Genomic DNA, 26,813 nt, shown 5'->3' on the forward strand with positions numbered 1-26,813 from the left:
AGTGAAAACATACAAACACTGAAAAAACACCTGCACAAACACAAATTAAATGCCATTCAAAGAAAGGAAAAAGAGAGTAAAAGAGTCTTTTTTTTTTTCTTCCTGAAGGGGCCAATACAATGTAACTTTGTTTTACAAACTAGCAGTAAGAAAGTCTGGGCTAACATTATTCTGCTTGAGTTTTGTTGTTTAGGGATGGCACTAAAATACGGGTTCTTCTTCCTTTTATTTTGTTCAGTTTTGGGGTCTTTGGTGTGAAGATGTAGGGTTTAGAAGCATTTTTTAGATATTGTTTAAATATTTTATAAACTGTAGGGAATCAGGAAATATCAAAATCATATTTGATGTTTTGGCTGCATTTGATTCTTTCACTGATAGGTAAAACAGCTGGTTTCATAAGAATCTTTCCTAATATGTGTCATCACATTTACCCATAAAAAATGGGTAAGAAACCTTAATACATAAGCCCTTAATTTCTAGTGAGTCAGTATTGATAGTAGGGGAATTGTCAACACCTCAGGCTTTAAACATTCAATGCAAGGTATAGTGACAAGTATATGTGAAAAGAGCACTATCACCATGCATCTGGGATAGTGGTTAAAACATGACAGCATACTTTAGAAAGACATGGAACACAGTGTACCTTGGAATGCTCTGCAAAAAAGGTTATTTCCAAGTTCAACAAAGATTGCAGTGATATTGTTTGTATTTGCAGTGATACAGCTACGTATTTTTTTTAAATAATTTTTACTGCAGACGTTTAGTACAAAATTATTGTCACATATACAGTACACCTCAGCTCTTCCATTCTCCTTTCTTCAATCGATTCTGTACACAGCCTGTAGGCCCATAACCCGGAGGTCGGGCGGCGATAAATAGAAGAATACTCGAGACCTGGAAAGGTTTAGCAGGTGTAATCCTCTCTCTTGGAAATGTGCATGTCTGCTTTTCTCTTTCTCCCCTCTATGAGTCCTCCCAACATTTATTAACTGTCCCTAACGACCCATCCCCCCTCCCCAGTGTCCACCACCCACTCAGAAGGACTCGCCACTTTCTAATCTATGGGTACAATCAGGAGTCAGTGTCTACTTGGATGCGTGATGTCTCCGGTGTGTCCCGGGAGCCGTCCTCGTTCATGTCCAGGTCCTCCTCATCCTCCTGTAGTGTGCTATCCCTTAGGGCTTGAACCAATGCCTCCCAAGCCGCCGCCTTGTCCAATGCTCTATCGTCCGGTTTACGGCGAGCCGTCTGGTACCGGTACGTCACATGCGGCCCACCTCAAGAACTCATTGAGCCATCTCCTGTGTGTGGGGCCCACTCTCGCCTTCCAATGTCGTGTAATTTCTCTTTTAGCTATGATCAGGCCCATGTCTATAAATGTGCTTGTGGTTTTGTTTTTGGGCGTGTGCGGGAACCAGTGTGGTAAGCTTATTGCTATATCGTATTGCAGTGTCCTGTCCGTCACTTCGTTTAAGGTATCGCCTATCGCTCACCAGTATTCCCAGAGGCCAGGGCAGGACCATAGCATATGTTCCAGCTCCGCCCCTTCCAAAACGCATCTTGGGCATGTCGCGTCGGCCGCCCCAAAATACGTACCTGATTTTGCCCGGGGTCATATAAGCCCTATTTAGCACGTAAAAGTGGATCTGTTGAAAGCGCGCATTTCTTGTACTATTCTTAGCTCGTCTCACTAATCGGGCCCAAGTCGTCTCGGGGATCTCCCTGTTAACGTCCGTTTCCCATTTGACCTTTAGCGTCGTCAGTGGAGGCAGATTTTCCCGTAGCATTCTGGAGTATAAGCATGTTACAGCCTTATAAGTTCCGGCTGCCATCATGGTGTACTGAGAGGCCATGGTCGTTGTTGGTTCGATAAGTCCCCCCTTCCAGTGCATCTGTATGGCTCTAGTCACCGCAGCATGCAGAAGGTACCCCCCTCTTGGTAGCCCAAATCTCTCCTGCAACACCAGATACTGGATAAGCGCCCCGTCCTCGTAGAGGTCTCCAATAACTTGTGTTCCCGCGTCCTCCCAGCTCTGCAACTGCGACCAATCTCCTCCATAGGGGAGCGCAGTTACCATTCCCAGGGGTATCTCTGGGGCATATGGGTGTTGCACCCCCGCTCGCCGCTGGGATCGGTTCCAACAGAGTCTGAACGTCTGTTCCTCGGGTGTCAGATCTCCAAGGGCGATCCTTTGTTGCAAGGTGATATAGGCCAGAACATGGCGTGGTGTACCCCCGTCCCTCTCATTCTCCGGACCTCGGTATACCCTTGCTATCTCCTGCGTGAAAATCTGTAGTTGAGCGGTTAGATAGTAAAGCTCAAAATTGGGGACCGCCAGTCCGCCCTCATCTTTTGGGCGGGTGAGCGTCACTAGCGCCACTCTACATCTGCCGAATCCCCATAGGAAGGTGGTCAGCTGAGACTTCAGTTGGCTAAAGAAGGATCTAGGTATCCAGATAGGGAGGGTGCGAAAGTAATACAGAAGCCGCGGCAGGGCGATCATTTTCAATAAAGAAATGCACCCAGTGACAGAGCGGGAGCGTGGCCCAAAAGGCCATACAGCCCTTCAGTGCCCGCATGCATCGGCCCACGTTACCTTCCAGCATATCTGCCGCCGTGTGGTATACGTATACCCCTAGGTATTTCAGACAGGTGGGCTCCCATTGAATCTCAGGTCGGTGGTCGGGCCGTGCTATGTCCCGTCTCAGAGGAAATAAGCAAGTTTTAGACCAGTTAACTTTCAGCCCTGAGAGTTCACTAAATCGCTCTAGTAACCTTTCCGCCCCCTCCAGCGCCTTTGATCCGTCTTCTAGGAATAAAAGGAGGTCGTCCGCGTACAAGGAGATGAATTGTTGGCCCCCTCTACTATCTATGCCCTTAAAATGTTTACCCGTCCGGGCCTCGGCCGCGAGAGGCTCAATCCCCAAGGCGAACAGTAAGGGGGATAGGGAGCAGCCCTGTCTGGTACCCCGTTCCACCGTTTATTGGTGCGAAACAAGGGGTCCTATCCTCACTCTAGCCACTGCCGCTGTATACAGGACTCGCGTCCACTTGATATAACCATCTCCCAGGCCAAAGCGTTCCATGGCTCTGTATAAATACTCCCACTCCAGACTATCAAACGCCTTCTCAATGTCTATCGATAGGACCAGGGGCATCTGGGCTTCCGTGTGTGGGCTTTCCACCAAACGTGCAAGTCTCCTTATATTTATCGGCGTAGGGATAAAACCCGATTGGTCTGTGTGGACCAGGTCGGGCATATGCTGTAGGAGCCTCGCTGCCAGTATAGCACTTAATATTTTGTAGTCCGTGGTTAGCATGGACAACGGCCTATAGGAGGCCGGGCTGTCACTCTCCCTCCCAGGTTTTAGTAGCGGTATCACCAGTGCCTCGCGCATAGACTGGGGCAGGCAGCCAGCTATCCTGGCTTCATTATATATCATTGGTAGTCGCAGGGCTAGCAAGTCCACATATATGCTGTAGAATTCAATGGGTAACCCATCCAAACCCGGCGTTTTGTTGCGAGCCATCCGTTTAACTGCCCCCCTGATCTCCCCCAGTTCTACGTCTCTACCTAAGTCGTCCGCCTGTTCCTGATCGAGGTGCGGTAATTGAAGGTCTTCAAGAAAAGCTGTAATGTCGCTCTCTTGCCCCACCAGCGCGCTTTTGTAGAGGCTCTCATATTATCCCTGAAAGCTGTTCAGTATCTCTGTTTGGGAGTACTTTATGTGGCCCCCTTCTCCCTTGACGGCCAGTATCGGGTAGCTTCGTTTAGTGGGGTTGGCTAACTACGCAAGTAGCGTCCCGGCCTTGTCCCCTTCAACATGGGCCCGGAGCGTGTAGGCTCTATAATCGAAGCTGCGGAGGCGGTCTACTTCCACTGCTACTGCCTCTCTAGCCAGATTGACCTTCTCCTGGAGCTCGGGGTGGCCCGGTCGCGCCTTCTCTGCTTCTCGCAGCTTAGAATCCGCCTTCTGCAGATCCCCTAATAATACCTTCCATACGCCCACGTGTTTCCCTATGCACTGCCCTCTAACTACCACCTTAAAGGCATTCCATTACCTCTCCTGGAAGCCGTGGACCCCTCGTTTTCAGCGAAGTATTGGGTTATGCCCACCTCCAGCGCCACGTGAAACAATGGATCATCCAGTGTCTCAGGCCGCAACTTCCAAGTCGGGACACGTGATACCTCAGTTATCCAGTCTAAATTAATCAACATGGGGTTGTGGTCTCAGATTGTTCTGGTGATACAGCTACGTATATGCAAAAGTTGTGTAATGACCTGTCAAAATTGATCCCTGAGTGGAAGTGCTTCACTGTAATAGGTCCTTGCTCTTATTAGATGGTATGCTGAAAGCATCTTTAAAATCTTCAGAGTTAATGAGGAATGCTATTGACTTTTTAGTCCATTCTGGTGCACTGTTTTCTTATGCACAGGAACTAAAAAGCAAATATTTATCATTGTGTGCTTTGTGTGGCATCAAAGAAAGAGTCATCCCAACTGTGTCCCTTAGCTGATGGTCAAAGGGGCTAGGAATGCTATATTATCTATGTGGCAACCGTTTACAGAATGTATGCTTGGTGATGATGCCAAAGGCTAGAAATGTGAGGATCTTTGGTCAAATATTGGTAGTGATGTGAACAAAAGTGTACTCTACTGCATTCCTAGATTTTTACAGGAAAACATAACTGCTGTAGTGGACATAATTAAAAAACTAGAGTCTGAAAACACCATTGTCTGCCAGGTGTTTAGCATAATTGGTGAAGATGTGAAACATCTCCTTGAGAGTAGGCTGGGCGACACCTATAGTGACAAAGTAATACTGAAGAGCAATTCAGGAACTTTTAATTCACAAAGTATGAGAAATGGCTTTTAATGATACATAGACATGTACCTTCACCACCAATGGCATATGAAGTCAATGAAACCTCACTGTGGTACTTTGTTCTAGATCCCTTCTGTAAAGGGGAATGTCCTCCACAGTGTCAAACACACTGCTTCATTTTTTACCACTTCAATAACTCTGCGGGCGTAGGCACCCAGATCAGTGCAAATGTTGCAGAGCCTGCCTTAAGAATCGCAATCTGCAAGTGAACCAGTATTGGCATGGAAAGCTATGTCAGTGGCCAGAGTTAACAAATTGTGTGCTGGCTGTTTTGGCATTGCCCATCTCAAGTGTCAATTCTGAGAGGGCCTTTTCACAGACGTTTACATGGGAAGGAAAGAGCAAGCACACATGGCCAAAGACTCAATGGAGAAGTATTGTATGGTGTACTGCAATAAGTTTCATTTGCAAAAATCTATTTGGAACTCATATACACTATACTTACACTGTCTATATACCATGCACTGTCAGTGAAGAAAGCAAGCAATAATAAAAGCAAAACGTTCCATAAACACCGGTAAACACAGTTTCTGTCGTTTCTAATGGCGCGAAAATATGTAACCACTGATAACCACTGATTTTAAGGTATTGAAATCACTAGAAAACACAGAAAAACTGCACCAGAATTTACAAACAATAGAAACTGAAAAAAGCAAAGCCTAGCCATGGACCACACGGTGCATAGCACACAGGACATGGAGGTGCGGCAGGTGCTCCATATCACGGCGGCTTGTGCTGCGGCCCTTTTTAAAGGCTACAGTACAAAGCGCTGTGGTATATAGCAGTTTCCAACCGCCATCATGGTGGTTGCATCGTAATGGGGCGGTAGCACCACTGACTGCCTGACGATAGCAGTCGGTAGGCCAACCTCTCAGCATTGAAATGATGTCCTTAGTTAAAGTGCAGCTATGGCTAAGCATTGAAACCTAAAAACCTCTGAAATTCACTTATGTTTAGGATCAGAATCCATAACAGGCTTGCACATATGTCAAGGATTTCATATAAAATGTCTTGACAATCTTCATACAACTGCATCACAAAATTTACTTTTTTTTAACCTCGACATGATTATTTCGATGAAGGTGAGCTTCGCATTTTACACATTTCAAGAGCCCTAAATTCAGCCTTGTTGAGAACCCATTCAACAACAGATTATTTCCAAAAACCCATAACCATAATGGGTCTATGTACAGCAAGTGATCCATAAGAATGTGTTTATACATGCATTATCTTTTATATATGTACTGTCTTTTTTTTAGACTCTTCTAACAGATTTCCGGTTATTTAGGAAAGCATGAGCAGGACAAGACAGAACATAACTATGTTTTGATTGGAATTTCTTTACTAACGGTCCTTCCTCTCCCTGCATCCATACATCCATCCAGGCGCTCCTGCAGTAAGTATGTGCTGTGCTCTGATTCAGCATGTCAAAACATGTAGAAACTTCTCTAGTTGGTATTGCAAAAGAAGGGGAAAGGGTCAGGACGTAAGCTATGGGTTTTCCGTCTATTTTTATTTTTGTGGGATTTATTTGACACTGTTCTGTTTGATTAGTAATTTTTCTGCTCTTCCAGCATATCAAGTGTCTGCATCACTCTTGCACACCACTCAACGTGGTGCAAGGGCAATGCAAATTGTAAGTCATAATTTTTAACCCACGTAAAGTCCTTTTGCGTGGCTTTGAGTTTCTCCAAAATTATGGAGTAACGCAACGTAGCCAAATCACTGTGTTGTGTTACTCTGCCCTGGGTAGGTGTTGCATAGCATGGGTGTTCCCATGCAATTCCCATAGTTTTTGACGGATTTCTAGTTTTACAAGACCTTTAAACCTGCTAATGCACCAACATGATACACCTCCACAGGTGAGGCGGAACGAGGAAAAATAGCTTTATTTATCTTCATTTTTCCTCTTTCTATTTGTGCTACATTCTGCATCAGACATAACAAGAGGAGAGGAAAAATTGTCTCAAGATTGTTTTTGTGCAGGAAGGCACCCCTCCCTGCACAAAAACAATTCTGACTACAAAAAATGCACCATGGTGCAAGGTTGCCTGCTTTGGCGCTAGTCTTCCAAAATGGCACCAGCAAAAGGGAAAGGACAGGAATGCACCATAGTGGATAAATACAGCTCATTCCAGCCCTTTTTGTGGAGCACAGGTCAGTACAGTAAGATGACTTTCTGCGCCACCCTACACCATAAAGGTCATAAATATGACCCATATTTACTAACCAGTTGCCAAAAAACAAAGAAGAAGCGCTTGGCGTGCCAGAAACATAAGATGATAATTTTTTCCATACTACTCCCTAAAGCAATCAATTACGTATTTAGATATACAAACATTTGTGTTGTTTCCTAGAACTACAAACATCTCCTTTATGTGCAACAATACTCCCAGGGCAGCACATACTCACACTCCACTGTGATGAACAGAGAAGAGTTCACCACGCCGTGTTGATTCTCTGCCACACACAAGTACTGTCCATCGGTTTCTGGTGTCACATGTGGGAGACTCAGCGTCAAACTGTTCTGACTCAACCCATTGGACTCTATGAGGCTTTTGTTTCCTACTTTCATCCATGTCAGGGAGGCAAGAGGTGAGCTCTCCACTGAACACTTCATGGTGATTGATCTGCCTTCCAGTATCTTTTCAGTTGAATTATTTTCTCTTTCAATCAGCTGGCCTGCAAAAAAATCACATTTTCATTTGCCATACATGTTGATATCAATAAGGTTATTTGAACGATCGGACATAAAGAATCCTCCCAAATCATGCAATATAGATGGCAGTTTTTCTTCTGTACTTTTCACAAAAACATTCATGCCAAATGAAAGAATGGCTACATATCCCGTTCTTTTTCGTTCATTAAACTTTTGACTACACTGTTTGGACATGTAATTAAAAGTGGTGTTAATACAAAATTACCCCTGACAATATTTGACATTTAATTTTTCATGTGAAATAAAACCGCAATTGCCAACCATTTTTTATATTACTCAGTTCATGCAAGCACGTTACAAAAAATGGTACCAAATTAGAAACTTATGTTCTTTCGGCACAGCACTGAACTATCAACTTCCATTTAGATTCCTGGTTATATGCACATCTTGAATTAATTACAAAATGTGGGTACTGTGTGACCACCAACACAATGATTTTGCTGATATTACCCCCCCCCCCCCCCCAAGGTGGCCAAGCAAAATTCATACCTAGTCTATTAAAGTTTAAGTAGAGCAAAACACATATGAAGTAGGCATTTAACCACTACCTGGACAGAGGGCAGAGGAGGTCAGCCACAACCTTAAAAACAAGCAAACCAGCGGCCTACCCCTCTTGCATGACCTGGATGTAAAGACAGCCATCACTTACCTGCAGTAGACCCTTGTACTTCACAATGCCACTGGGATTTGGCTCAAACCTAGCTCGTCAGTAATAAGCAACATGTGTACATCTGGAAGCACAACATAAAAAAATAAAAAAAACCCTAGACCGAAGTCATAACCCTCACAAAAACATGAGATTTTCAAAATTCTTCAAACCTTGCTTTCCAAGTGACACATTTTCAGTGAATCTGCAAAGCAAGATTGCAACATCATATATCATAATGATGGTTGTTCATATAGCACACAGCACAACTGAAATCTTCATAACTTTATTTCTCCTAATTTATTCCTCTATAGATTGTTTCTATTAAGAAAGGTGCCCCTTTCTGCAACTAAACAATCCTGCTGACAACTCAAGCACCCATGCAGCATGGTGTAAAAGTGCTTTTGTTGGCACTAGGCTGCTGTAACAGCGTCAGTACAGGCGAAAAGGACAGAATTGCACCACATTGGATAAATGTAGACATTCCTGCCCTTTCACTTTGACACAGGGGAGCGCTGCAAGGTGACATGCTGTGCAGCCCTATGTCAAATCCCCATAAATGCGTCCCCACAAGTGCAAATAAACAGGCAATAATGATGCGACCTGGATTGTTTTAGAGTATTAGTGAAAACTAAATACAACCAGTACTGAAGATTACGCATCTTTGAAGAAGTTAAATGGAACTTAAGATATCTAACAATAACTGGCCGTTGTCAAACAAACAACATATTTATTAATTTTAATATGCATTTTTCAGTTAATGATTTGTTTCTAACCTAGTATAATTTGTAAGAATTAACCAAACTGAGAAATACATTTATGATATTAAAGTCTGGTTTAGTACAAATCAAACAGCTTGAATGCCATCTTGCATATCAAATTCAAACTGGTCGACACACACAAATTGCCAAAACCCTCTAAGAACTCACTAGTTAGCCCCAGGGTTTAGTTTATATCTTCTGCTATTTCCCCAGTTGTGAAGGGGAGAGGAGTACCTGCTTCACAGTGGCATTACTTTTAGGGCAAAACCCTGGCTTCTATGTTGGTATGGGAAGGCCTATGTACCACCCACGGAATGTCCCTTTGACGTAGACTTGGGCAAAGCAGTGCAAGTGCTATTTTGTCTTACTTTGAGGCAACTTTCCCATGCATGCAAGGTTTGTGCAGGAAAGTAAATAAAAGAAAACATTTTGTGCCAATTTGTGTCACTTTTGTGAAGCAAACCTAGTGCAAAGTGTTTATAAATAAGCCCTTCAGACAATGATTTAGTTCAAAGTGGGCTCTGTTAGTTTGATTCAGATATGCACAAGTAATCAATGCATATTGTGTTGAAATATGTTCTAGTCAATGATCAGGGATGAAGTATAGCCATGCTTCATTTCCTTTACTGTTTTCCAGACATCAACCAAAGAAAGACTGCCAAAAAACAAACCATATGGACACACATGGCAACTCCCCCCACAAACACATACATACACAAAACAGAAAATATGTATACATGCTAGTTAATACCTTGTGTCAGGGTGTCCTCAGTGGTTATTTTTAGGTTCCTTGGTGGATCTGAAGCAACAAAATCAGAAGACACTATTAAAATATCTAGCTGTTTTTTTGTTCTATGAGCACATGGAGCAAAATTCAAATATACTGTAAGCACGCTGAATCTATACCCTGACAAAGAATATTACGGGTGTCATTATTTTTTAAATGAGCATAAACTGTAATTAAAGCACAAGGCTAAGCCAATAACCTGTATATGTATAAAAATGATTATTAACACCTGGATTACCAGCTAAATTTGCAGTAGGATGCCATAACTTACATTCTTTGCCAGGGGTTGTAAGCGCTGTATAAATGCAATATCTGCGCTTGACCCAAAAACAAAAAACAGTATCCCCAGTCTCAGTAACCCCTTTTTCTGAAAACATGCTATACAAACATGAAACTGAATATGGTGGCCTGGCCACTGACTGAAACTGCCACCTCAGTGCAGAGCTTGGAGACTCAGGGTGGGAGAATTCTTACACACAGCTTTCAACATATGTCCTTGGAGTCAGAATGAAATCAACATGAATCAGACAACAGTCCCATAACTTTGAGGTTCTTCAATGAAGTCCTGAAGCCTGGTCTCTCCTTCAGCTGAGCCTCACAATTCAGTCTATCGGGAAACAGCAAGCTGCTCAAGTGATGCGACTTTCCTTGCTTTTAAACACAGAGGCCCACATGCATCAAGCATTTTTGTAGTCACAAACGGTGCGATTCCTTAAAATCGGCCGTTTGCGAATGCAAAAGTGCTTGTTGGGATGCATCATGCCATTTTAGAAGTCGCATCTTTTTTACGATTTCTAAAATTGCGTTAGCATTTAAGAAATCGCAATTGTGCGATTTCTTAAATGCTATGCATCATTACAGAAAAATATGCGTTTTTTAAAATTGGAAGTGCAAATTACCACGAAGTTCAACTTCGTGGTAAATTGCGAAATTGATTAAAAATGCACAAAAATGCATTTTTTAAACTGTAAAGTTACACACACACACATGTCCTTAGGACGTGTGTGTATGTAACTTATGCTGAAAAGTACATTTCATGGGTGCAGGGGGGGTCATTTTGACCCCCCTCTCCACCCTTGAAATGCATTGATGAATTGCAATTGCACATTGCGAATTCGCAATTCCCATTCATTTCTATGGGCATTTTGGCCCATAGGAATGAATGGGAATTGTGAATTCGCAATTTAAAATTCGCATTTTTTATGCATTTCGGTTAAAATAGCGATTTTTACCGATTTGCCAAAAAAATAAGAAAAAATTCATGCATAGGCTTTTGCGAATTCTAAATTGCGAATCGTTATTTTTCGCAATTTAGAACTCGCAAAAGCCGATATTGATGCATGTGGGCCAGAGACTGCTTCGGAGGAATTTTATTACTCTTGAACTCTGGTTGAACTCTTCACAATGGCAGAGAGGAAGGGCGGGAGTTTTCCTGTCAGCAGACCATGTGGAGGGACACTTGGAGCACCATTTCTTTAGCTGAGAGAATCTGTGAAAAACAACTCATTCAGTCAGGAAACAGCCTGAAGGGTTAAGAAAGATTCATTTTCTGAAGTGGAAATACTGCTGAATGTTTTTGAATTGTTTTGAATTGTCATTGTACTTCTCACACAGGAGAAGCATATGAGAACTTTCAACTCTGAGGTATTTGTCTCTCCATTTGACAGCTTAGACTCTGCTACATAACATGGACATTCTTATCAGCAGACAGTGTTGAGGGAATTTGGCTAGGCAGGGGGAAAGTTGTGTCATTTCTGAATCTCTGTTTTTCAGCAACACCTGTTTGAATACATGGAGCCATAATTTTTAGAACACCAGATATCTTTTAAAAAAATTACTCATTCTGTCAGAAACCACAGCAGGGGAAAGGCTGTGTGCCATTTCTGATTGCTCCTTGTTTAAATAAAATACAGCCATAAGTTTGTAAAAGATGACTCATTCAGTTAAGATATACAACCGGATTTTGAAAAGTTAAATGAAAATTCCCTTTCTCGAAGTGAAAAGCTGCTGGGTGTTTTTGAATTACTATTATATTTCTCACAGGGTGCAGGGGAAGCATATGAGAACTTTCAAACCTGAAGTATTTCTCTTTATTTGACAACTTAGACTCTGCTACACATTTAAGTAGACAAGGACATTTCTACCATTAAAGGGTGCAGAGCAAACTTAGATAAACTTAGATAAACAGGGAAAATCTGTGTGATATTTCTTGACTGAAAATACCCAGTCATAATTTTTGAGAATCCCAGAAGTCAGTCTGTATCCAAATATATATTTGCATGTATAGTGTTATTACCGAACTGCTTTGTGAGACGACTGGATATCATATTTAGCTACTAGGCAGTACTTATTTCTTATCCTCTCTAACACTGAAGTATAACAGTATGGCCGGTGGAAAACCTAATAGAAACCCTTTGTTTATACAAGTTCTAAGGAACACTTTACCGTCGGACACTTCTACTACTCTCCTACAAGATACTGTTTCCATGGACCTTTTTCAAAGAGATCTCTGCTGTGGGACAATGATTGAGTTCTATGAATGTCAACATTTCTGATCTTGTGACAGAAATTAAGTTAATAAGGATAGACTTAAACTCTTTTCACACCAAAGTGGAAACTCTAGATAAACGAACCACCCTTTTGGAAGAAAGATTACATAATGCAGAGTATTGGGGTCCAGATATCTGTGATTTAGAACAAAAAGTAATAGATCTGGAAGACAGTGCCTGAAACAATATCATTCACTTTTGTGGAATTCCAGAGCATCTTCTTGAGTTGCAGAGAGCTCACAGGTTTCGGTCAAGAACTTCAACTTCAACACTTGAATCTAGACCTAGACCAATTAACACATGCCTCCTGCGTCATGAACAGGTCCATTAATTACCAACAGCTGCTATAAACATGGTCCTTACAACTTGGAAGGACCTAAAGTATTTATTGCTGCTGGCTTCTCCACGGAAACCACTGACAAATGAAAGGGTACCTGTAACTTAGGCCAAGTATTCAGAAATAGGATATTAAATATGGTCTTTTAGAACCTCCTACAATGGGGATAACAATGGATGGGAAATCAAGGGATTATACAGAGCCTGAAGATCTGGTATGGTTCCTGGGCAGTTTAAAGGAACAACACAATAACCCACAGCTACAGTTGCAAGTCTCAAACCACAAGCATGAATCAATAAGTATCAAGTGTCAACAACACAAACATTTAGGGCCTGATTATGACAACAGTGGGCCCGCCACCGACAGTCACAGAGTCATCACAATGCTGAATCCCGCCCGCTCCATTAGGATAGGGGTAGATGGCTGGGCGGAATGTGCGTAATCGTGCTACGCAAAGATCCGCGTAACAGTAAAAAATCTCTGCCAGAGTGCAAAAGTTCTGCAAACCCGCGGAAATGCATGTTCTGCCCGTTTGCGAAGCTTTTTTTCTGTTTGTGAATGCTGTTTGCGTGCTCGGGGAGAAACATCTTGCGAACGCGCATTTTGAAAGCGCAAACAAGCAAAAAATTCAGCGAAACCGCGGATCATGGAATTTTTGGCAATTCCACGTTCTCTGCGGAACACAAAATTAACCAAATTCTGCAAGCGGAACGAAATTTACTGCCCATGCCTACCAACTGCCATGCATTCCATGGGCTCAAGGGGCCCATCAGTCCGGGATTTGTATTCCCTATGCACCTCCATAGGGATTACAATGTTCCTTTCATCCTACTATTTCATGACGGTTAGCCGCCATGAAAAGGCAGGGGGTAAGGGACATTCCTTCTGGCCCTCAGACATGGGCCCTGCCCCCCTACATATCCTTGATCCATGTGGCATGCACTGCATGATGCCCACCACATAGTGCTAGGATGTGCAAAAAGTGAATTTTTTGTCTCACAGCTTGTGCTGCATCTCACAACACACACTGCAATGCAAAATATACACTTTGCGACTGCCTTGAAGGTGGTTGCATTGTAATTAGCATAACAGGATCGCTGACAGCTAGCCAGGAAGTCCTGTCACCGATATGTGACCACCATCAAAATGAGGTCCTTAAGTGCCTAACAACAAGTCAAGATGCACACCAAAATTAGGAAATTAAGCGTTTAGATGAGAAAAAGTCACTGAATCCAACTGCAGCCAGCCCATTCGCCTCAAGAACCCCCGGGGGCAACATCTAAAGCAGGTAAGGAATGTCACCAGTTTACTACCCTGCTTTGGCTAGAAGGAAAAGAAAAATACATCATCTGGTAGCACATCCACGTCACAACCGCCAACTGCAATGTAGAGGAAATATATACGAACTGTTGAAAGTTAGCCTTTACATCACCAGCAGAAAATGCACCACTGGGCAAATTCACAGTATCTCTCTCCTAAATAAAGCACAAATGAAAACAGACTTGACACACTCAGTTTGCAGTTAAACATGGGCGCTGAAGTGAACTACCCAGCTGGTAATACACATGCTTCCTGGCTTTCTTTTGCTTAAAATACCGTGTTGCTGGTGATGAGCCATGTAAGAGAAGGATAGGGGTTTGCTGAGAGACTCAACCGTAGCAAGAGCGCGCTCCTAGAAACAAACAAAGTTAGAGTATGTGGCACTTCCATCAGAGCTGCCGGTTTTGGAGCTGGAGTAGCAGATTCCAGTCTAGGTGTCGGCTCAACATCCTGTGATCCTGGGTAAATCACTTAAACTTCCCATGCCAACCACAACATGAAGGTGTCCTTGTGTAACATAATTTGTCCTTTTGTAAAGCCTTCTGATACCTCTCTGTCGAGTTTTCGCTTTAAAACTGCAACAAAAAAAAGCCTTGCTCCAACAGTTTGTTTTCCTTTCCAGTGGCCTTCGCCTGAAACCCATAAATGAGTTTTAAAAACTTGTGGGCATGAGACAACTGTATAAACTTCAGTTTAAGAGCTCTCTCCTGATGTATGATTCACCAGAAATTCGTTTTCCCAAGACACATAGGATACTCTGCAATTTAAGACCATAGTAACAATGGTTGCTTAAAAAGATTTTTTGAAATATGCTATTTTGAATAGCTCTACTTCTACAGCAAACCTGCAACATTAAGTGCAGCACTGGGGGTTGGGGGAGGGGGGGTGGGGAAGGGAGCGATTAGTAGGTGAGGGGATCTGAGACATTCTTAGTGGAGGAAAAAAGTTTACCAAAAATATAGCTATGGTCAATGCAAAAAAAAATGATGCTACATCCATTAGAACAGGATGAAAAGTGAGTGGCCTGCACAGGAACCAATGGAAAGCCAGGAAAGAGAGGAGGTGGGATATAAGCCCTTTGCAGGCTAAACCTAAAAAGCAAGCCTAGTCCCCCTTAAAAGGAAGCCCAAACCAAGCTAAAATACTACTAGAATAAGGCCAACTGGCGGTGAAAATTGAAAAGTGCAAAAAAGACTAAATAAAGAAATGGTATGCTGTGTTAATTGGATTTCTAGAGCGCAGCGGTTATTCTGAGGTGTCCTGGCTCAATGCACTGCCTATTGTTTATTGGAGAAATTAGGTCAATGAGTGAACAAATACAAGCAAGGGAGTGGGAGCCACAGTGGGGGAGTCAGCAGTAAAAAAAGGCAGCAGAAACACAACTGTGGCATTAAGAGGAGGTGGGAAAGAATGCTATATGTATGCTTTCAGCTAGGGCGCTGAAGCTAAACACAGGCAAACAGTAACAGACCAGGAAACCAAGAAAAAAATAGTCCCCTAGAGAACAGATAAAGAGCCATAGCAGAATGAGACAATCCCTACCCTGTGAGAGTAAAAGCAGAGAAAAAGGAGGGGCAAAGAGGCAGGACTGACCATTAGCAGTCAAGGATGTTTAAAGGACACTGACACAGACAATTGAAAAGCAATGCCAAGAAAGGGGATAGACTAGAAGCACACAGACAAATTACAGCAGTTCTCGAAGAATGCTATAGTTGAATGTAAGCAGCTAGGATGCTGAAATACAGACAAAGAATAACAGACCAGGAAATCAAGAAAAAAAAGCACGCAGAGAACAGGTAAAGGGCGATAGTGGAATGAGACAGTACTAAGTCCCTGCTCTATGGGAGGAACAGCAGAAAGAAAGAAAGGGTCACAGAGGCTGAACTGACCACTAGCAAGCACAGATTTCTAAAGGACACTGACATAGACAAGAGAAAAGCAATGCCTAGCAAATAGATGGACTAGTAGTACACAGACAGATTACAGCAGGTCTCGAAGAGACAGTGCATGCGCTATCTAGCTCGACCTAAAATAGACACGGGTTCAGCACGCACCCCTGAAATATGCCCCTGGCATTGTGGTTCCTCCCCGAACTTTACCTCATTCTAGCAGTGGCATCTAAATGAAGCTCCCTCAGAAAATTGATAATATACTATTTGACCTCCATATCAGACATAATACTCCACAATTTGGACTTATTAACAGAATTAAAGGCAGGACTCAGGTCCATTTATGTAAAAAATAGCTTGCCCTGCTTAGCAACAGAGTATTTATTTATTAGCATATACAGGTAAAGGGACTGTTCAACTGTTCCCAGGCCAGGACAGAAGCCAAATTGGAGATACAAAAGTACATTATCCTCAGCAGTCCATGTCTGTAGGTGATCAAGTTAATCAATGAGATAGGGCAGTAACATTGTGGTACGCTTTTTGACCCCTTTTTAAAAAATGGAAACAATGGCAGCATGGGACCAATTCTTGAGGGGGGCTGTGATTAATATGGTGTTCAATATTTTAGTCAAAAGATAAACCCACAATGAGGTATTTGCTTTTATATATATATATTTATTTCTGAATTTGTAGAGCGCGAACTGTCACCATTGCAGGCATCCTGGCGCTGACAGAGTCTGAGAATGAAACAAGACAAGGGGCAAGGGGCGTGAGTTAGTTAGGGAAGAGCCAGGTTTTGACCTGTTTCCTAAATGACAAGAGATCATTAATGTGCCTGATCTCAACGGGGAGGGAATTCCAGAGTCTGGCCGCAGCCACCTCAAAGGATCTACCTCCTGCTCTGACTTTCCTAAATCTGGGGATGATCACCAGTTTCGCATCAGAGGAGCGGAGTTGTCTTGGAGGAGCATACCACCCAAATTTAGATTGAAGAGGGGTCGGACCGGAGCCATGAAGGGCCCTGAAGACAATACAGAGGGCCTTGAACTGGATCCTCTGTCTAAGAGGGAGCCAGTGCAATTGTGCTAAGGCAGCGGAACCGTGAGATCTTCTTGGCAACCCCAAAGCTAATTTTGCGGCCGCAGATTGAACCCTTTGAAGCCTATCCAACAGAAACTCGGGGGACCCAAGCAGGAGGGCATTACAGTAATCCAACCTGCTCAGGATGGTACACCTAACCACTTCAATGCGGGCCTGTGTGGGTAGGAGGGGCAGGACTTTCCTTTTAACATATCAGAGGGTATCCCTTCTGGGCCAAGGGCTCGCCCAACCAGACAACCAGCCACTGAATGCAGGACCTCACTCAATTCAATGTCTGGGACAGCAAGAAATGCTGTTAATGTATGGGAGAAAGTAGAGCCTCAAAGCAGCGGGAGTGGCTGGATGGAGGTGTGGTCTATAGGAGAGTAGAGGTTGGTATCACAGTTAGCATATAGTTTCGTAAAGTTTAAAAAATCAGGAGAGATTATCGTCTCAATTCTAGTCTCATTGGTGTCTTCAAAATAACTACTAATTGCTGTCGCCCAAAAAGGTTTCACTTTCTCTCAATTCACTTGCCTGGAGTGGAGAAGAAAAGGTAGCTTCTCTAATAGTAGTTTTCCTGATTTTAAGGGCACTTCAGTACAGAGCCCTACTACCCAGCATAGCATCCTGGTCTCCAGGTTTCCTTTTTAGAGGGTAAGTAACCGGTTATGGGTCTTAGTGCAATTTACATCAAACCATTCAGTTGGTGGTATGCAACAAAATTTTATTGGAACCACCAGGAAGTCATAAACAACACCTTAGATCCTATAAAAGATGCTCAATAGCTCCTGGCCGCAGCTCTATTTGCAATCATCTTATAAGCATACCAGGAAATCGAGGTGTTCGGAATGCGTATTTGTGAGAGAAAAGAAGTTTCATCAACCTTTGAGAAGTTCTTAATCACTCCGAAGTTCCTGGAGAACGACAGTGGAGGGGTATAGTTCTTCACATGAAATTTGGAGAAAAAAGAGTTATGCAGAGGAAAAGCCAGGAGTCTGTTGTCACTGAGGGGAGAATCAATAAAATCATAAGCTTGCACCCAGTCCCTAAGAGTTTGTGAAAAAATGATAAAATCGATATGGCTCGGAGTGCCGCTGTTCACAAATTAGGTGAGATGACTAGTACAGAAGGGAATCCAAGAAAAAAATTAGACTGAGTTTGAACAACACAGATTAAATTCATCACCAAGGGAACAATGAACAAAGTGGGTGAGAGGAGCCCCATCATCATTAACCCACCCACAAACATTCTCAGATGAGAATTGACAGGTCCTCAAGTTGAAACGCTACTGCACAACCTCCCTGAATATGGCTGATACAATCATTGATGTCTTTAAGAAAGGAAGCTGCTAGGCCATCCTTTGTAGCATCAAAAACTGTTATATAAATTAATAAAAAATATTTCAGTTGTAGGGCATTGAAACATAATCAGCTGATAGTAGACAGAGTCGCAATTCAACCATTTAACTTGGGCATGAAATGTGAGAGGAATAGGTGTAGTTAAACCACTTGTGGCCCTGCTCATTGTTCCAGCCTATGTTGGTGAATGAGAGGTGGTGTACCCGTCCAAGAAAACGGGGTCAGACAGTCAAGAGTTGTGTAGGCAGATGATGGAATGACGTTCAATGAGACTAAGACAGTCTGGCCAGCCCCACTTGCTAGCCAGGCCGGCAACATTTCATGAGGCTAATGATATCGTTTGACAACATATCCAGATCCCAGATTTGGGGTAGACCGAGCACTGGGAGTAGGGGATGATATAGAATCCATAAAAGCCCTTGTATGTGCACCCAAAGCTGACAGTTCACTAATGTTGGGTAAATAAGACTGCACCAGGGAGTCAGTCCAGTTGATCCAGAAATGAAAGAGGTGCAAACCTGTTAAAGGTCGGAGTAGAGGATCCCAGATGACACAGGAACAGATAAAGAAAATAAAAATAACGAAGGGGAAGGGTCTCAATCGCTGGTGAGGGTGGACATACAAAACCAAGTTCATCAAATTGTCCTTGGCCACCATCCTATCTCTAAAACTGATGACAATACAGTCAGTATGTTGCCCACCCAGGGAACTCTGATCACAAGTTTGATCTAGCTGTGAGATAATTCTGGAACTTCCAATTAACTATTGGTCCAGTGGACCACCTTATTAGCTAGTTGATCATGAGCTTCATGTATGCCGCACTTAGGGACAGAACCTTCTTCAAGATGACAACCAATGGTGTCGCCTGTGGAGGGAGATGCAGCGTATGAACCCTAGAAGATTTAGGCTGCTGAGTATAACCAGGGCTCATATTCCCAGAATCGCAGGGCCCTGTAGGCTTTTTTAATTAGAGCCGTCCTCGCATCTCTCAAATGTATTAGCAGGGATATTTGGAGCTGTGGGCAGCAGTTGGATTCTCCGCTAGTAGTACTACCTGTCAAACCAGATGGCAACAATCTTGCAGGATGTTGTACCATCAAGGTGTGCCTCAGCATATCGAATGCATCCTCCAACCTTCCCAGTCGGGCCAAAATGGGACCCAGGGTACAAGTGATAGAGGAGATAATGCCCCTGCACTCTTCCTCTGCCAAATTAGATGACGAGTCCTGCATGCAGGCCATGGGTTGCACACTGAAAGGCAGATTGTGAATGGAGGGTGAGGTGAGCATTGCAACTGTGGACTATTTGATTTAGCAACCCTATCTAGTCCCTTACTTTTAACCTCAGGCTTTTGGTCACCTCAGAACTGGACAGATGCACTGGTGGTAGATCTATCCCTGATTTACCAGCAGGCTCCACGGACAAGGACGCATCTGGGGTCCTGGTGCCAACAACGGCATCCAAGATATCATGGGATGGGATGCATTTGCAAGGGAACGTCCAGGTTAGATAGGCACATAATATCAGATGAATTAGACTCAGAGTGTCCTTTTGATGGCTCATATACGGTCTCAGTCAATGAAGACAGACATAAATGCTGTTCAGCAAGGTCAATTTTTCTACTGATGATACCTACAGCACGCTGCAAGAAACACTCGAGGGTTATGCCTGGTGTTGTCTTTGAATGAGCAACCTTCTACCTCCGCATACTAAAGTAGTAATAATAGGCAAGCCAGACAGTAAAACAGTAAAAGTTCAATACTGCCCAAATGTAGTGACAAGGAGGCAAACATGATAACACGGACAGTATAAAGAGGAATAAGACAAATAGGGTGGGATGCAGAATGACTCAGTATCATTGATGGTAGAAAAAAGGGGGAAGATCCTGCCCAGCCTACTCCAGCCAATGGTGGTCCTACACTGCGGGTGAAGGTGATGCGTTTATATGCGCAATGCCACAGATACCAGCTGTAGGCCAACTGCGGCTCCTGGTGTGGTATACACTGGGCAATACGAACCTCTTCAGCCTTTATTAGAATTGACCGCGCATTAACCAGCAGTCAAGATCCAGAGGTATTAAACAAGTTACAAAGATGTGCCTGCAATGGTCATTACAGGCATCCCCTGGCGCTCCACTTAATAATCCATTTACACAATTTTGAAATCGTAAAAAACATGACTAAACATATAAATATTCGTGACTTATCCCATGTGCAGCGTGTGATGCGCCCCGCGTGCTAATCAAGTAAGCTTAGGATAGTTCTTTGAATGTGTGTCTCGACGTCACAATAGTATGTAGGTACGCTTGTATTCATGTGTTCATTTATGTTTTCAGTTCTTAAACGGGCAAAGCTTACAGAAGGATAACACGTGAGAATTTTCTCTTGTTGAGCTTTTGCATGCATTCACACCAGGGCACATCACACGCTGCACATGGGATAAGTCACGAATATTTATATGTTTAGTCATGTTTTTTACGATTATTTGATATTGAATGGACTTTTCGTTTGATCTTGCTTCTAGCTTTTGCCCCGGATGAAGGGCGAACAGCCCGAAATGCATTGGGCATGGAATGTGTTATTTCCATTATATCAATTGATGAACTTTATTATCAAACAAAAAATGTTTTGAAAAGTAATTGAAGGAAACAAAAAGCAGTTTTCATTTTGAATAAACCTTCAGATGAACTATTCTTCAAAATTGTGTAAATGGATTATTAAGTGGAGCGCCAGGGGATGCCTGTAATGACCATTGCAGGCACATCTTTGTATTATACCTTTCGTCGTCTTTGACAAGGGACGCCACCCAGGCTGCATACCTCACGAAAACAAAAACTGTTCTTATTTGAACCTTTCTAGGAACTTTTCCGTTGTGCGACCTCCCATTCTACCTTAGTATTAAACAAGTTGTCACAGATTAACCCTAAGTAGGCAATGTAAGGGGGGTGGCCCAGCCCAGCCTCGCCCGGCTTTAGACCCACCCGGAAGCAGGTGTGGCGCATTAAAAACACTCATTTAAGTTCAAGAAAAGTTTATTCATGTGAATTAGATAGAAACATACAAAGTAAAGTAATAATAAGTATAAGTAACACATACAGCGTAATTGTTACAATTGGCAATAAAGGAATCAATAAGGGATAACGAAATAACATGCTGAGATAACCAATAGGTGATAAATACATAACAATTAAATACATAAGAAATAATTGAGTTCACAAAGAAAAATATCAATCTAAAGGAAGTTATGGAGGTTTAGCAACTTCCTGTTACAAAGGCGTTTGAGACAAAGAACATCTAGCTCCTATATCAATAAATTATGTAACTGTATCCCATAGTTCTCTCCGCTTTGGAGCCAAACTCATTGGATAAACAAATGTTGTGTCTAACCTATGATTGTAGCATACAGCATACCACCAAGCCTGATCGGATAGTTTGGTAAAGTCCTTCCAATGTTTAGTTATTTGCTGAAAAGCTACTGCCAACAACAGATCAATTATTCTTATGTTAAAGGTACAGTGATCCCAAATGGGGGAAACGCTACCTAAGAAAATATGAGACATAGAAAAAGGATGATTAGAGGAGAATATAATATTGATTTGAGACCATACTTTAACCCAAAACTAATGCACTAGGGTACAATTGAAAAACACGTGAACTAAATCCGCATTTGGTAAAGAGCAAGTCCAACAGGTATTTGAAATGTCAGAATGTCTTTTACTAAGAATAAGTGGTGACAATAAAAGTCTATTATAAACAAAAAAAAAGTGTCTGAGTGGTATTTGCAGCCCTTGATGATTTGCGTAGTTTCATCCATAGTTTATCCCATAGATCTATAGACCAAGAAGCACCCAATTCATCCTCCTAGGCTTTTTCAGTATTAGTCTTAGTACGTGGTTGTAATGAAGCATGGAGAATTGTGTAAATCTTGGAAGCTCTAGTCCCAAGAAGTAAAAAGGGTCGTAATAGAGATGTGGTAACAAGTTCTGGACATGAAGGAGGAGGGGAAGGCGCTTTAAAAACACTTGATGAAAATAGCTGAGCTGTAAGTCGGGGCACGCCACATGTTCCTGGGATAACAAGTCCTGCAGCGATGTCTCCCGAGTGGTACTTAAGCAAATGAAGTTGTCAGATATCGAGCACATTAAAGTACTTCTATTGACAATTATAACAACCATTGGCAAAGCCAATAGCTTTCACCTTTGTGACCCACTGGCTTTGCTAAAACCTTTTGGTGATGCTGGACAGCATTGGCAAGATACTATGCAGCATGGACATAAGTAAAATACAAATGCAAATAGAAAAAGCACAAAGATGCAGCAAGCCACGTCATTTTTCAGAAGTGTTCCCGAGTCACCATGGTGTGCTTTTTCCATGAAATGACATGGTAGCCATTTCTGACCCAAGATGGATCGGAATTAAAAAAAATATATGAAATTGAAGTAGTGACAAATAGTTTTTTGAAGTCAGAGGTTTTGGCAGCTATTTGCGGCTTGACCTTCCAGGGCTGTAGTAGAACAAGCAACGGGTCAAGCACAATGGATTTGATAGACATAAACTGAAGGAGAATCAACACGGAGTACATAACTAGAAGCGCACAGGGGAGTGAGGCAGGGGCAAAAGCACACACGTCAGACCTTGCAGCACACTGAGGAGATAACAGCATGTGGATGGTTATTTGGTGGGAAGGCACATGACAGGGGAAAGAGTTGGCAAACACACGCTCTCTCTTGCAGTGCTAAGTCAAAAAGAAATAACATGAGTTGCCTAAAAGTGAGCAGTAGTAGGATAGTTTTCAGCTAATGAGATAAGATAAAGAGCTAGTGCTCCAGGAAGGGGGCAAACACAAGAGGGACAAGTTGAGACAATGAAAGAAATGAAATAAGAGGCGAGCAAGTCAAAGTGACACTAAAACTAAGCAATGGAAATCAATTGCCTTGCTATAAATCCGGGTAAGCCACTGGTAAGCTCATGGTAGATCTTTTTATAGCTGTGCTGTCTGGTAGGCTCGACAAAGAAAACAGCTGTTGACAACTGAACCTTATGAGAACAGTCCAAACAAGTCATTCTCTCACTCAAAGAGGCATTAAGTTACATTTTAGTTTTCTCCTTCTCATTGTCACGTATGAAAGTAGCATCTTGTGTGCCAGAAACATACAAAAACAGAAACAGCCAAACAACAAATACTGAAAATAGTCAACTAACATTCACTTTTTCCGCCAGAGGTGGGGGCAGAGAATCCACAGTTTTGTTTACAAATTTCCTCCTACAACAATTATCTACCTCAGGGCATGTCAGATAATGCACGATGGCTGGAACCAAGAGTGGCAACAAGTAATGAAGTAATAAAATATCTATGGGGGCCTCAGGAGTAACTGATCAAAGGATAATATTTATGATTTTTCTTTGAGCAGCAGAAGAGCATCATCTGAACCAATAATCTAGAGACAGGGGACAAACTTGGATACATACTTGATCAATTACCCCAAAACTGATCTTACTCATAATACATCAAAATGAGAGCCTGTAGTCTAACATGTAAAATTAGAGGCCACTCCACCATTCAGGGAGATGAATTTCTGACCAATGTGAAATGATCATTTAGCTAAAAAAAAAAAGCTTGTGTCTGAAAAGAAATCCAAAGTTGTGTCATACTTCACGCAAAGTCCAAAAGAAGATAGTTTATCAGGCAATCAGTCACTATATTTAGATATTTCAATAGATTGATACTCACATTGTACATCAACAGTGACTGAGCTTTGTTCCCGCCCAAGTTTATTGGCTGCTGTACAGCTGTAAACTCCATTATCATTGGAAGTTATATTGAGGCGGGTCAGTTTCAGGTCATTAGACAACAATTTTGACTCATTAAGGATGAGCTCTCCCTTTTTCCAGGTGAGATTAGAAAGCGGGTTACTGTCAGCAGTGCAGAGCAGATTGCAGTCGGAGCCTTCTAGCACTTCCACATGTGTTGCATTAGTTGTTCTCATGCTCCTTTCTGTGAAACATGTAACAGACACAATGATTAATTTCAGAGAATGTGTTCTGATTATTAACTCAAATTACGCAACTTCACAACTTTCAGACAATTTTGAACAACAATTAAAAAGAGATATCCAATATGCCTGAGGCATGTTGATTAAAACGAGCTTCTTTTGGTAATGACTATCAGTATATAGCTGTCAACCAAATATCCACAACTTTCATCCATCAATCATTCTCTCAGTGGCTCTCATTGATTGCAAGCACAAAGTGTGGACATGTGTGTGTTTGACTTGTCGACCAGTGTCACTATTTCCCATCTATTACAAATTAGCAATTATTTGTGAAACTCCCATCTATGGTGTCAGATGATCTGGTCATCCATGTCACGGTCAAGTAAAGCAAGAACATAGCATTGTGTATCACTTTTTATTTTATAGCTGATAATTTGTTCATATTAATACATTTCCATCATTTTTTTGTTATGGTGCAACACACATCAGGGGTGAGTGGGGGATGGTGTGCTGCAGATAACAAAAATCAATATAGCATGGGTGAAGATAATTGTGGGGATTCTCGCAAACGAAGGGTAGAACAATTACATAGACAGAAAGGGGTGGGATGTGGTAGGGTCAAAAGGAGATGGGTTGAAGGGTGAGAGGAAGATGTTGAAGATGTAAGTCTGATCATCATTCCCTGAGCTCTCTGAAAGGGGAGCAAACCTTAGGTGCGGATGGAGCATATGAGTACAATGTGTTTGCGAAATATTGGGGTTTTACTCATGGAGGGATATATTTATCATGTAATTGCGTTGTTCTTAAATCACACGTGGTGTTGCAAGTGCAAAGCAATAGGTAAATTAGATTTATCAAGCAAGGCAAGGCCACCTTGCGTGCCCTACGTTGCTTGGCAAATTTGAGTAACTCAAGGCAGCGCATGTCGATTCCTTGCATTACTCTGCCTTGGGTAGGCATTATATGGGTGGAGTGTGGGTGTTCCCATGCATCCACCCTTGAATTTTGGCGCATGTCCAGAGATATAAATACTGGTAAACCTGTAAATGCATCAAAAGGCTATTGGGAGATGCAACAAGGAGAAATATCTTCATATTTCCTTCATCCTGTAGCACACATAGAAAGAGGAAATAGCCTCACCTGTAAGTATCCTTAGTGAGAGAAGACCTATTCTTACGAGATGAATATCCCATGGTTAATTCACTACAAAGGAATTTAGCATAAACATTATATTTTTTGCATGTTTTGAAACTAGCAAAGCAGTAATGAGTGTGGCATTAGATGAGAGTTGCTGTGATTGCTTGAATGATAGATTTAAAATTGGCATGCACTTTGGTCATGTACTATATATGTTGATTTCAGAAGATAACACTAGAAAGCAGGTTTAATGGATTATATTTGCACATTCACTCAGAGACTAATTGAATATTGTTAGTGAGGAAATGCTTAGGTCCTCATTCATAAGTCCCCTTGCGCCTTTGGGACGTCCCTTTTTGTGACGTTCCATTGCGCAGAAGCTTGCTCCATATTTAGTTAGCATCACTAAGCCACTTCTTTTGGCTTAATGCTGCCTCGTAAATATGACTCCATTTAACGCAGTTTTCTGCATTAAATGGGTATTGCTGGGGGCGTTCCCTGCAACATCCATGGCTTTTTGACACTGGCCCAGATTTGCGAGAAATCGTAAATCTGAGGCTGCGCAAAAAATGTATGCCTCCCCAGGGGAAGCGTAAAAGAGGCACACCGGAGAGAAAGCTCTTAATTTCTACTCGTTTTTCCTTTTTAAGGAAAAAGCCTCTCCGATTGTTTCTGTGCAGAAAGATTTCCCTTCCTGCACAGAAATAATCATGCCGCAACGCAGGTCCCCTTGCACCATGGTGCAAAGGTACATGCGTTGCCACACGGCAGCCCTATATGCACCAACTTAGAGGAAAACACTCTTTTACTGTAGGACAGTGTAGAAGGAGGTCCTGCGGCTCTGCCCTACAGTAAAACCTCAAATGTGGCCCTTCGTTGTTAAGTTACATATTGTATAATCTTGTTCTGCTTCACTACTATGACACAATGAGGGCCATCCAAATACAAACTTCTTGTTCGGCTGCCCAGAACATATTCAAGAATCTGCAGGTTTCATGTGTTGATGCATTTCATTTTAAGTTAGTGATGTTTGTCTTGGAAGATTGCTTTTAAATGGAGCTCTCTGTTTTTATTGGTACGTCAAAGATGTGAACTAAAGTAAAACATATATTATGATTCTGAATGGTAAGTCCATTGAGAGCAGATTGGCTCTTCAGTGTGAGAAAGACGACAAGGCTGCACTTCGGAGTCGGAGAAGTTATATGTGACAAATCACTTAACTTGAAAATGTGATGAATAGCTGATATTTGACTGCTAATGTGGTCATTTTGCTCTTTGTACAGTAGTACAACCTAAAGGCAGTGACAAAAGGCACTAATGGATGACACCAGATTGGCTGGATCAATAA

At 42.3% G+C, this 26,813-nt stretch overlaps 1 protein-coding gene across 1 annotated transcript in view; it reads right to left on the reverse strand.

The window, feature by feature from the left end:
• Positions 1 to 26,813, reverse strand: part of LOC144770731 (sialic acid-binding Ig-like lectin 10) — a 448,268-nt gene that overhangs the window by 58,601 nt on the left and 362,854 nt on the right. Inside the window, exons 9-11 of the mRNA XM_078655468.1 lie at positions 24,067 to 24,330; positions 9,765 to 9,812; positions 7,300 to 7,569 (exon numbers count right to left, since the gene is read on the reverse strand). Coding sequence (XP_078511594.1) covers positions 7,300 to 7,569; positions 9,765 to 9,812; positions 24,067 to 24,330 — 582 coding nt within the window. The remainder of the gene's footprint in view (positions 1 to 7,299; positions 7,570 to 9,764; positions 9,813 to 24,066; positions 24,331 to 26,813) is intronic.

This window comes from Lissotriton helveticus, chromosome 7, assembly GCF_964261635.1.
Source record: "Lissotriton helveticus chromosome 7, aLisHel1.1, whole genome shotgun sequence".
NCBI classification, from domain to species: domain Eukaryota; kingdom Metazoa; phylum Chordata; class Amphibia; order Caudata; family Salamandridae; genus Lissotriton; species Lissotriton helveticus.